This window comes from Podarcis vaucheri, assembly GCF_965113315.1.
Source record: "Podarcis vaucheri genome assembly, chromosome: 6".
NCBI classification, from domain to species: Eukaryota; Metazoa; Chordata; class Lepidosauria; order Squamata; family Lacertidae; genus Podarcis; species Podarcis vaucheri.
Window position 1 is genome coordinate 56,382,185 of NC_138764.1, and position 14,718 is coordinate 56,396,902.

The 14,718-nt window shown below is 43.3% G+C and overlaps 1 protein-coding gene across 9 annotated transcripts in view; it reads right to left on the bottom strand.

Annotated features, from left to right (window-relative positions):
* Positions 1 to 762: 762 nt before the first annotated feature.
* Positions 763 to 14,718, bottom strand: part of ST3GAL3 (ST3 beta-galactoside alpha-2,3-sialyltransferase 3) — a 184,169-nt gene continuing 170,213 nt past the window's right edge. For 8 of the 9 annotated variants that reach the window (XM_082228914.1, XM_082228913.1, XM_082228916.1 and 5 more), the window contains one exon: positions 763 to 4,970. In XM_082228914.1, the coding sequence (XP_082085040.1) occupies positions 4,881 to 4,970 (90 nt within the window). In that variant the 3' untranslated portion in view covers positions 763 to 4,880. Of the gene's footprint in view, positions 4,971 to 9,510; positions 9,710 to 14,718 lie in introns of all 9 variants that reach the window. The other variant, XR_014221310.1, reaches the window with a different exon arrangement.

The following is a 14,718-nucleotide window of genomic DNA, read 5'->3' on the forward strand; positions in this document are numbered from 1 at the left end:
TATGACCTCAGCAATGGTAGCAGTCTTTTCTCACATGGCATTCCTACAGCACTAATAGGAACTCTGCTGTGCAAACTGCACAACTCATCCAGGCTCACTCTCACCTCTGTCAGTTGCACAGTTAAGTGATGTGTTTGTATCAGATGAAGCCTCATGAACTTGTGGTTTGCAGGGATTGAGTACACTGCACAATAAAATATGATATTCTCCAAATAATCCCAGGATGGATATTATGTAAGGTATCTGTCTGCACATAGATACCAGATAGTAGCAACAACAAAAACACACCCAGCTGTGGCATGGCACCATTGGGATCTGTATAGATAAGCTGCAACTTCCTCAGATGACAACAGGTGGCCTCTTATGAGTTTCAGTGAAAGAGTGGTACCTAAAGCCCAGAATACAGAATGTCTGCACATTAAACTATGAAAGCACACCATGTGCTGAGGTTAGCTCGTCCATAGCTCCCCAATGTGGTTGAAAATAAGGTTATATACACAAGGCCTAGAGTATCTATTTTCACTCATTTGACTTTTTATGTGGAAATACAGTATAAAGGTGCTCCAGTTTCCTTTTCTCACAGGAACAGCTCCTTATAAATCTAGGAGCTGATTTTTCTGTGTGATTTCACCAGTAGCTGTTTGCTAACTATGGAAGCGACTCCAGGAACAAGTTGCACCAATCTGTAAGCATCCCTCTGCCTTTTCACTTGAGAGGAGGGGAAGGGAGGGGAGGGCAGGGAGGGAAACACAGACACAGAAATCCAGACAACGTCTTTTATATTTTTATTGCTTCCATGATATGAATAAGTCACAAGTGACCTGGAGGCTCATACATCACACCACCTCTTTCTTAGCTAAAAAGAAAGTTCAAACAATAGAAACTGCACAATTTAATAAAACTATGCATGTTTCAAGCACATTAACAGGGTGGGCCCCTTCACCATCCACCGCAATGTGGTTCAGTCCCTCTGTAGGATGGGCCAGCAGAGCTCACTCTAGTACTTTGTACTCCTTGAATGATATAGAAAGACTGTGTTTCTAAACTGTTGATGCCAGGGCAGGTGACTGATAGTGAATGGCATGAACAAGGGTCTCTCTTGCTGAGGCTCTGTGAGATCTGTAAAGCACGCCCCCAGCCTCTGTCCATAACAGCTGCAGGCTCACTAGGCTAGCAAAGGATTTGCTGTATTCCCACTGAAGCCTACGAAACAACTTGTAAAGTGAAATTTCTGACTTTGAAGAAATAGTCACAAAAATGGAACAGGCATTTAGTAATTGTCACAAACAATTAGGTTTTCGCATAATTTCTGTAGGAAATGCCTGAAGGCAACTGTAAAGCTCCCAGCCATGATGATCAGACAAATGGTATACATCAGTGGGTAATTCCAGTGTAAACCACATTCCTTCAGAGTCCAAGGCTAAGGGAAGTCAGGAAGCAGCAGAAGATCCTGCTATCTATCTCCTGTGCAACATCTTCCCCATCCCAAGGTATGCTATTGCTGGGTTACCTTGGGTAAATTACTCTCTCCCTGTTTCAGTTCAGCTATCTGCAAATTATAGAACTGCAACATTTAATCTATTAACTGGTTTGATTACTCAGTTAAAACACTGAAGAAGTGTCCAGATTAATTTGGCAGATTTTTTTTAAAAAAGTATTACATTTAATACAAATACTTGTAAGAACTAGTGATGCCAAGCATAATCTTAACAGAGGCATCATCCTTTCCCATCAAACAAGAGGGAATGCCTCTTCTAAGATGATTTCAGCAATGACATACATGTGCACTGAGCAACGGAAGCATGATTTTATTTTATTTTTTGCTTCTGAACTATATACAAATCTGATTAATTGACTGAAACTCATATAATAAGCTTTCTTCTTAACTGGTGACAGCCCTACTAAAATTGGAATAATTGCAAATTTTACATGATTATTATGAAGTTGAAAGAAATAAGATTTGTAAAATATTAGGAATACTCAGTTTTACCCTTTTGCTCGTGCAGTTGAGTTAACATTTGCCAATGAGCAATGTCTGTTTTTCTCCTCTGGGTAGCAACCTTGACTCAGAATGGAGGTGGATTGAGGGCATAACCTTTGTGTATCAGTGATCCTTTCCTGACAAATGTTCCTCTTTTGCACATGTCGTAGGAATGGTACATGACTAATGGGATAGAAAGTGCATGCACTTAGGGGCAGCAAATGCACTAAAATAGCATAGATTGGCAGGAAAAAGAGTTCAACCCACCTCTTATCACTCTACCATTACATCCAGAAAAGTGGCAGTGGCTCCATTTCCACTCTGAGAATCCACAAGTGTAGCTCTCTGGCCAGGACCCCGAGGTAACTGATCCAGGGCAGGATAATAAAATGGACTCAACACAGAGCACAGGAACTAACAACATTATCATCTTAATACTTTTTCAGCACATCACTCTTGATGGACTAATGCCATAGCCTTGCTTTCTGTGTGGCTTGATTGCCAATAGGAGACTTAGCACTGGTCAATATGGTGGAGGCCTGCTCCCCAATTCTACAACTCATTCACACTCTTTGGGCCTATCAGAACACACACATACCTCCCATCCAGGCTATGTACAGTGATGAATGAATGACATATTTTTCAGAAACTTCTATAATCTTGGAAATTTCTCATTGATTCATGTAGCTGAAATAGCTCTCCCAGGAACGCTGCAAACCCAGCTGCAGAAACTATGGAAGTGGAAGTTAACATGATTTGAGTACCAGTTCAAAGTGGACTAGCGTCACTTGGGGAAAACAGAGCATTTGGGGGCAATTATGCTCCACTCTTCTGGCCTGGGCAGCAATTCCAATTCAGTTTTGAATCTCACAAGAAAGCATTCAAGTAGGCAAAATTTGGATGGATATATATTTTTGCCTAGCTGCGTTGCTGGATGCTTAGCAAACCAGGTCTGACATTTCTGAAAACTATCAGGAGGTTAGTGGAGCAGATAAACAAATAATAGAGATGTATTCAAATGCGCTAATTCCAATACAAGAAGGGCTGGCTACAAATTCAATACTTCACACTCCAGCTCATTACTCTCAGCCAACAAGGGCCAACAAACAAAGCAGCCATCCTCCCCTATGAGGAGCTGCCATTCAAGCCTGACACACTTTGATGCACATGCAAGGAAAACTGCACACTTGGGAAGCTCTGCCAGGCTCAACTCAACTCCTGCCCAGAGTATGTCAGCTTGTGCGTTTTGGGTCAGTAAAAGTTAAAAATGCCAACATTCAGGAAATGCTTTTACCTTAAGTAGTCCTACAGAGGTACAGGGTCAGTGGAGGCAGAGGTTAACTAGCCTGGGGACTTAAGGTAGCTCTTGTATCATTAACTAATTCCATAACCATGCTCTTACCTTTCCAAATGACCCTGAAAAACAATTATGGAAATGCACACTCACATTGCAGAATACAGGGTAACACCACTGGCATACACAGAATAAACATTCTTCATGTCTATCTGCATAACAAGAGTAGTTCAGATTCTCATATCCTCTCTGTGCAAGGAAAGGCAAGCCAATGATTTTAATGCACTGTTGAACCTCATGTCAATGCAAAATATATTGGTATTTTAGGAGAGGAGGGGTAAGAGCCCCTGAGAAAGCTTCTTGGGTGCACAGATCCCCAGACAAATTATGCCATTTGACCCTTCCCACTGTTTGGTCACTTTGCACAATATATTTCTAACCTTTCCAAAACAAATGGAACACACTTGTGCAAATAGTGCATCTGACACTTAGGGCACAGGAATACAAATACACCTCTCTGTCCCCTTTAAAAGGATGCAGAAGGATTTGGTAACAGACTGAGTTAAACACCTGACACATGGAAGCTAAAAATGGGGTAACTGCAGGCCAGGCAATTTCTATCAGTATCTCCAGAGGAGCTTAAACACTATCTAGGTAGTAACCACTTAAAATAGAATACAACCGAATGAGTGTAAAATTCCTGGCAGCATTAGTTGCTGAACACTGGTGAAACTTCATATTTTAGGACAATTTCTGACCTGATCCAAAAATAAATTATTCCCTCCCCAAGCAAAAAAACAAAAAAGTACAGAACACTTCAGAACCATGATGCAGTTGCCACAGAAAACAAATATTTTGGGGTTTCTTCCAGCAGGGCCTGTGGCTAACCTACCAAACAGGTAGAAATCCCCCAGCACATTGAAGTGAGTTCTGTGAACAATGGCTAAAAATGCAGCCTGGTGAATGTTGGCAGCAGTGACTGCTGCATGAGAAGCAGGGAGTCTGAAGATCCAATAGACCTCTAATTGCTCCATCTAGGGCAAAGTGAGGCCACAATACTTTTAAATTATAGCAGCACCAACAACAGACAATTCTTGGACGGATTCAAGCCCTGCAAAGGGGCTGTGGCTGGCACAGAGGCAGGCTAAGTGCAACACCAGGTCAGGTGTCCCATGGGGCTGGTGCACAGGCCAGGCTCCACTTGATATATTTAGTGTGATTCTCAAGAGTTTCTTTATATATATATATGCATGTATATATATAAAATAATGCATTGGACATTCAAACACTGCTGCCTCCGGCCTGGCTCCTGTTCCCATTTGGCACAATTCTGTTTTGTTTTACCACTCTGTTTGTTCTCTCCAGTGATATTCCATCTCAAGAACAAGATCCTCTTGCAGTTCCGAGTGTGCGACCTGCCCCCTCAGGCCAGTAGCCACTGCTCCCCTGTGAGCCCTGGTGCAGGCAGGCAGAGCAGGCCAGGGAGACTTTTCAAGGGCACCGTGTGTCTCTAAAAAGCCGGGATTCTTGCCAAGGACCTCTTGCTGCCCTTGTCCTCAGCTGTATGCATGTAGCTGTGCAATTCCGCACACTGGCTGCGCCTCCTCATATTCCACTGGTGAGGTCTGTGATTACTCGAGCTTTCACCAGCTTTCGTAGAAACTCCTTCTCCCGCTGTATATTGTGCGTCCAGGACTGCAGGGGGTGGGGAGTGGAAAAGGAAAGACAAAAAGTGAAGAAAAAGTCAATCACTGCCCCGTTTCAGGTTTGTAAAGCTCTATTGTTAGTCTCAGAGCTCTGATCACAGAGGCCAGATCAAGACTTTGCCCTATACAGGTGCATTTAAAGGCTTTTTGCTCTTGAGGCATCATTGTGACACTTAAAAAAAAAGGAATAGCTGCTCAGCAGCCAGATGTCATGGCGTAGCATGCTTTCTCTTAAATTAATCCAAAATCCTTTGCCATATTATTATTGCTATTATTTATTACCCCTGAAGGACCAGGTGCGCAACCTGGGAGTCATTTTGGACTCGCAGCTGTCCATGGAGGCGCAGGTCAATTCTGTGTCCTGGGCAGCTGTTTATCAGCTCCATCTGGTACGCAGGCTGAGACCCTACCTGCCTGCAGACTGTCTCGCCAGAGTGGTGCATGCTCTGGTTATCTCTCGCTTGGACTACTGCAATGCTCTGTTCGTGGGGCTACCTTTGAAGGTGACCTGGAAACTACAACTAACCCAGAATGTGGCAGCTAGACTGGTGACTGGGAGCGGCTGCCAAGACCACATAACATCGGTCTTGAAAGACCTACATTGGCTCCCAGTATGTTTCCGATCACAATTCAAAGTGTTGGTGCTGATCTTTAAAATCCCTAAATAGCCTCGGTCAGGTATAACTGAAGGAGCATCTCCACCCCCATCATTCTACCTAGACACTAAGGTCCAGTGACGAGGGCCTTCTGGCGGTTCCCTCACTGCAAGAAGCCAAGTTAAAGGGAACCAGGCAGAGGGCCTTCTCGGTAGTGGCACCCACCCTGTGGAACACCCTCCCACCAGATGTCAAAGAGAACAACAACTACCAGACTTTTAGAAGACATCTGAAGGCAGTCCTGTTTAGGGAAGCTTTTAATGTTTGATGGATTACTGTATTTTAATATTTTGTTGGAAGCCGCCCAACAAAATATTTAATATTATTCCCAAAATATTATTCCCAAAAACATAACATGTTTTGCAATAAATGATCGAAAAATGTGCTGCAAAATGTAGGATAACACTTGCTTTAATGCAACATCATCTAACCTCCTCACAAACAAACCAGAATGAGTGGTTATTAAGTAGTCAACATTGTCTAATCACCCTGCAAACAAATCAGGATGAATGTTTCATAAACAAGTCATCTGGAAGCACGGGAGGAAACAAATATGACAACAGAGCCCTCTCAATCAAAGCAATGATCTAAAGGCTGGACTATCTATCTATATCAGAGAGAAGATGAGAGAAAGATATTCTGATTGGTTAGTGAAGAGTAGGTATGCTGGATGAGGAAGTGTTGGAATTTACAAGCCTAATTGTTGTCAAAAAGTATCTGGTTTTAAATGTACTGTGGTAAAGTTTCTTATAATGTTTGTTAAAACATTTTATTGGTGTTTCTATTCTTTGAACACCACATCTAAATCTAAAGGTGAAAATATATAAAAGCCAGAATTACAAATTTGGGATTCAATTGCATTGCATTCCAACAGTTTCTGGAGGCACCTGCTGAAAGCAGCATAATGTCCTTTTCTATGGAAGTAATGTGATGATACAGAGCAATGCAGTGGTTTGTAGTTCTCCAGGAGCTGCTATTTTCTGGATCAGCCCCTATGATGAACGCAGCTGAATAAATAAAATAAACAGAGATCTTCATGCAGCGCACAAAACTGCAGCCAGACTATATTCTCACAGCCTCTCACTTCCAGCTCTTCTTGATTATGCCCTAACCAATCATTCAGAAGCATCTTCAACTACACCTTCACCTGCAGAAACAATTGACATATATTCTAGTAACATAGCCTGAAAACAATGAATGCAAATGCCTTTCCCTCAACCAAGAAAAGACATTCCTCTCCTGTTCTAGCACCCACAAATAGTGCATTACCAAGACTTCTTTCCTTTCATCTACTTCTTTATGGATGCTAGAAAGCAAACAGAAGCTGAGCTTGAGAATACTGGGAGCTGTACTGTATCTAATAGGTTAATCATGCAGAACATTTCAGAGATGGTTATTACTGGGCCATGAAGACAGCTAATCACTATCTCGTGCCGTGGCTGGCAGAGAGTGAGCAACAGAGGCAGAGCTGAGGTCATTGGTATGTAGACTCTGTTCTCCATAAGGCTAAGGAGAATCTGCCTAAAATCTCAGTCTTCTCTGAATCAGAGTTACACTTGCCAAGCAGGCATGCACTAACTACAGCTTGTTGCAAAGCGGTAAAGTTTGAGTAACAAATCCCAGAAGCTGCTTGTCTGAGTTAGTATCTTCATCCAATACCACAGTGACAAATTCTTTGCCTCAGAGAGATACAAGCCTCTCTCTATATATATATATATATGTGAAGTGGTATAGTCATGCTGGCCACATGACCCGGAAAGCTGTCTGTGGACAAACACTGGCTCCCTCAACCTGAAGTGAGATGAGCACTGCACCCCATAGTCAAGTTTGACTGGACTTAACCATCCAGGGGTTCTTTCCTTTACTTATGCTCCCCAGGATAAACTGAGTCATATATACATGAATGCACTGTCACTATTCAAACATTATTAGTCTTCTAACAAATAGGCAAAATAAGCACATCATCAACCAGTATAATTGCAGTAAAACCTCTGATGTTAATACCCAATGCCCCCTTGTTTTACAAAGGAAATTAGGATGCACTGTTGGAAGGAGTGCAGAAATTCCCAAAGAGGGACTTGGGCAGATAGGCATCTTGCCCAGCTGACAGAAACAGACAGCTGGAAAGTGAATGTCAAACAGTCTCAAACAGACATAGGGGCCAAGTTTAGAAAAGCTGCATATTACAAAAATCTTTATCCATGGGTCTCTGATCTTCCTCATCGTATCCACAGCCCCAATGTCATTCATTGACAGCTGCCTCTAATTATGAAACTTCTCTTTATTGTAATGGCAGAACACAAAGTAGCCTTCTCTTCTCTGCATCATATGTCATGGCCTCACACTGCCTGACCCAGCCTTTTGCCACATGATGAAGACTGATAAGTCACACCCAACGACCCTTAGCGGTAGTGCTGGATATTTGCATTTAACATGTGGGATTCTGGGATATCATATGCAAATAAAATACAAATCCCCAGGATCTATTTCACCCTGGTAAACATTCCACCATGCCAAGAGAGCTATGTACACTGATACCCAGACTGAATATTACTGATACTGCTTATCATTGCAACAAGCATCTGTTGTTTTAATATTAAGGGTAGCATGTTGAGCATCTACTTGTGGTCCCACTGAAAAGGCTGCATTAGCTATGTCTGCCATTTGCCATAACAGTTGCTTCCCTAGCTAAAAGCTTTTCCAGGGATCTGGGAACAAAGTTGCAGTTGTTGATCTTGGTGAGACTATTTGCCACAAGTGAGCCCCTCACCTGCATCAAGAAACACAGCAAGGTGCCATGGTCCACATAAATAATTTTAGCTAAGTGTTGGGACATACCAATCTGAGGGGAAAAGAAGAGGCTCATCCCCGCTCCATCTATGGTTACCAATTATAGAAGAAAATCTTCTTACTGCAAATGGCTAATCAGGCAAATAAAACTGCATTCCTGCATTTAGCTAAGATTAGAAAAGTGAGGATAAGGTGGGAGTGATAAACTGAAACCCATGCTGTCCTTTCTGAGAAAGAAAGATGACCAAGTAGGCAAAGGCATTTGAAACACATTGGATATTGATGTCACTGGTGGAACTGAGCCTCCCATGAGAACATATATACTACAGAGGGAACTCCATCACAGGGATGTCCATTACTTGGACCATGTAATGAATGGTAAGCCATTCCAAAAAAGTAATTAACCCTACTTGGGATGCCTCAGACAACATGGTAGTATGAACCATTTCCCTCTTACTGCTAGTTATGACTTGGGATGAGTTACACTGGTCACAAATTCTGTTCAGGTGGCTTAGAAAGAGTGCATTATCTACTTCAGCTTTCCCATCTGTCCTACAACCACATGTGGGTCATTTCCAGCCTGATTTCCTGCTACTGGTGGGGTTTCCTGTTACTCTTTGCAGTGAGGCAGAGCTGTCTGCAATCAAATGCATGTGCCAACAACAGCAGGGGTGTCAGGAGAATGTGTGGTTTAGTGGAACACAAAATTGATTTAGCTCCCTGGTTTCATGTTCTGTACCTCATTGGTCCTGTTCGCTAGGCTCTTGCTGCAGTGAACTGACTCCAGTTGAGGCAGATGACTTGAACTGATTAGAAGGATTTAGCCACGTGATGGTAACATACCCCAAACTCTCTTTTGTCAGTATAAGGTGCATAAACCCAGGGCTTCTACAGAAGAGCCATGCTGTCAGAACAATATTAGCCTCAGGCAACCCATGATTATTATTATTGGAACTGAGCCCTGGAGAAACATGCTTGTAGCCTGCTAGACAAACTCCTCAGCCCACTCCTTTCATGCTCCCCCTTTCCCAGTCTCCCATTTCCAATGAGGACTCTGAACTGTTCTCAGTTGTGCAAACAAACCTGCTGAAGGTCTGAGGGGATGGCAGAAATTACAGATTTCTGTGTTTTCCAGCCAGAATGCTCCATGTGGTGTAAAAAATCTCTTCCTGCTCTCTGGGGATCAAGATAGGATTTCCTCTGTTTACAGTCTTGATTGGACTGTCTGATATTGTGTTCTGTCAGTGGTAACAGGAGCAATGGGAGATGATAGAAATCTGCTCTGCAAAACAAAAGGTGAAATGCATTCCTTGGAATTCTGGGTGCACTCACTGTAAGCAAGCGTGAAAGAGTGTGGGCTGGGGCAAGGGGAACAATAGGAGGGGCCAACGTAACATGAACTCAGTAACTGTCCCTTCATTTCCATTTTTATTTAGTTATCTATATAGCCTTTAGAAACTGTCTTGAATATGTGCAAATGAAGAATATCCACTTCCTCTTTTATATAAGGTACTGCCTCCATGTACAAATAGCAAATGGAGAACTGTGCCAGGTTTGATCATGATGCGTGATAAACCAACTCAACAGGAGGAAAAGCTGCCCAGCTACAGCCAATTAGCCTCACTGCAGTTGCTGGACCCCTGTTATCAGGCATACTTATCTTGATGACCAGCACACCAAAATCCCATAAAGATTAAATCGCAGGAGGAAAACCTATAAGAAGACAGTCCCTGTTGCTTAAGAATGGCAGGCTAGGAGGGTCGTTTCCTGAAATGCCCTGATACTAATGCATTTGCCACCTGACAGAAAGCCAGCCATATGTCCAGGAAATTGTGCTGCTGCCTTGCAGCGGTAAAAGCTCCCTATTGACCATCTGTGGACACCCAACTCTACCTTCCCCTCCCCTGAGGTTAAGTAGCTCTTTTCTGGCTAATGAGCCACACGCAGGATCATACCTGCCAAGTTATTTTGTGCTGAACTTAGTATTTAATCTCCACTTTCTTTTCCTGCATGTCTCTTGTATGGAAGTTTCAACCAGGGACATTTTTCAAGTCCACATAGGGAAGCATAATCTGCAGCTATGGGAGGGAGGGGGGGTGGAGAGTGGCCAGAGGCAAGGGATCTTAGGGTCTCTGGACATCTAATACAGAGGAAAAAGTGAATTTTGGCAGAGGTGTGAAATGCTGAATCTGCTGAAATTCCTTCTTCCACACAAACATTTACAAGTTCTGTATATGTTTACCCTCAGCTCTACAGCTGAGGAAGGGAAATAGAAATGACACTCTTAATCAAGTCATATTCTTGAATTAAAAACCTGGGGGTTCACCTGGATAATTTATTTGAAGACATTGATGGGCATTACTCAGCATACCTACTCTTTGGTTCTTCTTGTCTTTTATAGCTCAATATTTAGCGTATTTACTAAAAAATAAACCCAAATGAGCAAAATGGGACTTACTTCTTGTCAAAATGGCTGTATGGTTAAACTAGGGCACTCTAGGTCTCTCTATACTGCCCTTGGGCCTCTCCCCATGCCCTGTCCTTCATTGGCCCTGCTCTACCCCTCCTTTTGCCTGGCTGGAATGCGCCCTTGAAGAGTGATAATGCCTCTAACTTGCCTGGATGGAAAAATGCATGTGCAGAAATGCCTAGGTTTTGCTTGGCCTCAGTCTAGCCCAGAGGTTTTCAACCTTTTTGAGTCCATGGCTCCCTTGACCAGCTATATTCTTTCTGTGGCTCCCCTATGGGGAAACACACTCCAAACCTCAGAAATCCAGTTATTTCAACCCTTGCCTGCAGATCCAGCAGCCCTTTTTGAACACCCTCTGTTGTGGAGTGTTCCCTCAGCATCCTCTCCTCTCCTCTCCCGTCTCCTTGGGAGTCCTGCGGGCAGCCACTGTGGCCACTCTGGTCTCTGAGCTACCCCCCACACACCCCAAAGAGAGGTGACTCCTCACATCGCCCCACAGGAGCCTGGGAAGAGGATGCCTCCAGCCTTAGCAGCCCAATGGAGACTGGCAGAAGGTGAATTTACTCACCTTGGGAGGTAGCAGTGGCAGCAGCAGGAGCTGCTGGGCCTGCATGGCGGAAAGGCAGAAAGTGCCCCTTCAGCACCGGGCACTAAGCTCCCAGGCACACAGCAAGCACAAGAAAGGCCAACATGGCACCTGCCTGCCTGCCCACCTGGCCTCCCACTTGTCTGTCCATTTCCAACAGCAAGGGCTGACAGACCGGCTGCCTGGGCTCCCTCATCCACTTGCTTGCTTATTCTGAGGCTGCCTCCGCTCCTGGCAACCAGCAGCTTGGAGCCAGGGCTGCTACAACGAACAGCCGCACAAGCCTTTGGGAGGCAGAGACGTAAGAGGGCATCAGAGGAGGGAGGGAAGGAAAGAGGGACAGAGGCCTCTTTTTCTGCGGTACCCCTGACTGTCATTCAAGGCACACTGGTTGAAAACCCCTGGTCCAAGGGCAAGAGTCACAACTGTTGCTACACCCATTTTTTTGCCTCTAGCAATGCTCACCACTGACATGCACACTCTGGAAGGTTGTCCATGAGGTAATGTGGCCTTTGAGTTGAAAAAACATTTCCCACCCCTTGGACTACAGTTTTAATGCAGTGAGGAGCTGACACTTGACTGCTCAAATGATGTTAGTTAGATGTGAGCAAGTAACTTTACACCAAGATTAAACTAGATCTGGGTAGGAGGAATCAATTCTCCTATTGAGAGCTCTTGAGATTCAGCTTGATTCTGCCCCCATGTGGCTGGCAAAGGATGTGCCTTAGGAACAAGAAATACTACTATTGATTGGGAACCATGGTACTGTACTGCTTTTTAAAAACCGCTTTCTATAGTGGGGAATGCATTCAAAAGGGCACTTTTAGCTATATAAATTACAACTGCAAGAGTGTTTAAAAATGCAAGTTCTACCTTCAAGTTATGCCAAAAGTCTGCAATCCCCCAAAATTGCATTAGAAAAATGTGGCATATTTCTATATTTTTCTAATTTGACTGCTCTATTATTGTGGTAGAAGTATTTAAAATTCTGAATTATTCATTTCCACCCAGAGAATTCCCCAGGGAATTATCAAAATCAGAGAAGCAACAGAGAAACGCAGAAGGACAAACTGGGGAGAAGATGAAGGATGATGACACTAGAATCTGTAGGGAAGCTATTGCTTCACCCTGATTATTAGAAACACTACTCAGACCCTTTGTGGCTTTCAAGAATGTTATCAACAAGCATGGTTAATGGCCAGTGATGATGAGAGTTGAAGTTCAGCAACATCTGGAGGGTCAGAGGTTCCCCACACCTGCTATAAAGGATCATTTATGCTAGTCTGTTTTTTTACTAAGGAGCAGAAAAAAGCCCAAAAGCAGAAATTGTGTGTGTGTGTGTGTGTGTGTGTGTGTGTTTGTAGCTGAAGAGACAGATAGATAAAAGGTGTGGTGAGTGGGTGGGGTGGGGGGAAGAGAATGAACCACACCAGTCATCACTGCAGCCACCTAAAAATGTACTATCCTTTTGCAGATCACGATGCCTCAACCCTTTGCCTCCCAAAAGTGACCGTGACCCTTCTTTCAGCCAGTGCTGTTTCTTGCATTCCCAGAGCTATTCACCAGGAAGGCTTGAAGAGCAGCCATGCTGCCAGACCATAAGTCATTAGGCCAGGTTTATATAATGTTTTGAAAGGAGTTTCGCTCTTCATATTTACCAGCAATTACAGGGATTCACTGTGGATAACAATGTGGCACATATTCTCTCATACTTCTTTAACTAATAGTGACACAAGAAAAAAAACCCAACCCCAGTATTGTTGGTCTGTTTCTCATCACATTAACATTTGAACAATATGGCATAGACTCAACACTAGCTCCGTCCCTCCCAGTTCTTCCAGTAAATGTATTTGCATACCTTTGTATGTTTCCTGTGATTTGCCTCCCTTTCAGAAACTAAGAGTTATATGTTTAGTTTTGATGCTGTGTAGGCAAACTAAGGCCCGGGGGCCAGATCCAGTCCAATCGTCTTCTAAATCCAGCCCACGGACAGTACGGGAATCAGAATGTTTTTCCATGAGTAGAATGTGTCCTTTTATTTAAAATGTATCTCTGGGTTATTTGTGGGGCACGGGAATTCATTCATCCCCCCCAAAAAAAAAATATAGTCCGGTCCCCCACAAGGGCTGAGGACAGTGGAAAAAGTTTGCTGACCACTGATCTAAATCTAAAATGTAAGGGTCAACCTAAATGTAATGAAAGCAGTTCCCAATGGTTAAGCACAGAACTATCCCAGTAATGAAAAAGAGATCATATTTTTTTAAAAAACAGAAGAGGCTGACGGATGAGAGAATCTGCTTTTGTTGATAGTTGGATACTAAGTCACGAAGCACACCCACTGAAATCAAGCAACAAATTAGTCAACCCTGTATCTTTTACAGTGGTATCTCAGGTTAAGTACTTAATTCATTCTGGAGGTCCGTACTTAACCTGAAACTGTTCTTAACCTAAAGCACCACTTTAGCTAATGGGGCCTCCTGCTGCTGCTGCGCCGCCGGAGCATGATTTCTGTTCTCATAATGACGCAAAGTTCTTAACCTGAAGCACTATTTCTGGGTTAGCGGAGTCTGTAACCTGAAGCGTATGTAACCTGAAACGTATGTAACTTGAGGTACCACAGTATTACCGATTTGGAAACTATTTTGAGCAATGGAAGAGTTGCATATTCGTTTTTTAAATAAAATTGATATAATACTTTAAAAAAAAACTTCCCCCATGGTTTACCTCCTTTCAGCCCCCTTCCCTAGGAATATTTTCTCGTATCTACTGTCACATCTGGTGTTAGAGCTCAGGCTGGGAGAAATGTGTTTGCAGAGAGCGGCTGATCAGGACGCAAGTTCTGTACTCCTGAGCTACACCCTGCCCTTTTCTTTGGAAATCAGATATCACCATCTATCTTTCTACATTACTAGGGTTGGCAAGTAAACACCCCCTGGGATAGGTGGGGTGCATGGGTGTGTGATTAAAGCCCCACTATCGAAATTACAGGTGACAACCTGCAGCATAGAGCCAACCTAATTTTACAAAGCCGCTGACACCTTTCCAAGTTGCCCTGTTTTTCCATCCTATCAGAATTCCTTCCTTCCTGTTCTTTCTCCCTATCTTTTCCTAGGTTCTTAAGAGTGTCTAACACCTTACTTTTAACAAATGGAAGAAGCAGTAACGTATTTTACTTGATAAAAAACAACAACAGATTTTAAAAGATCCTTTTCCTGTCTGGATAGCTTGGGAAAAA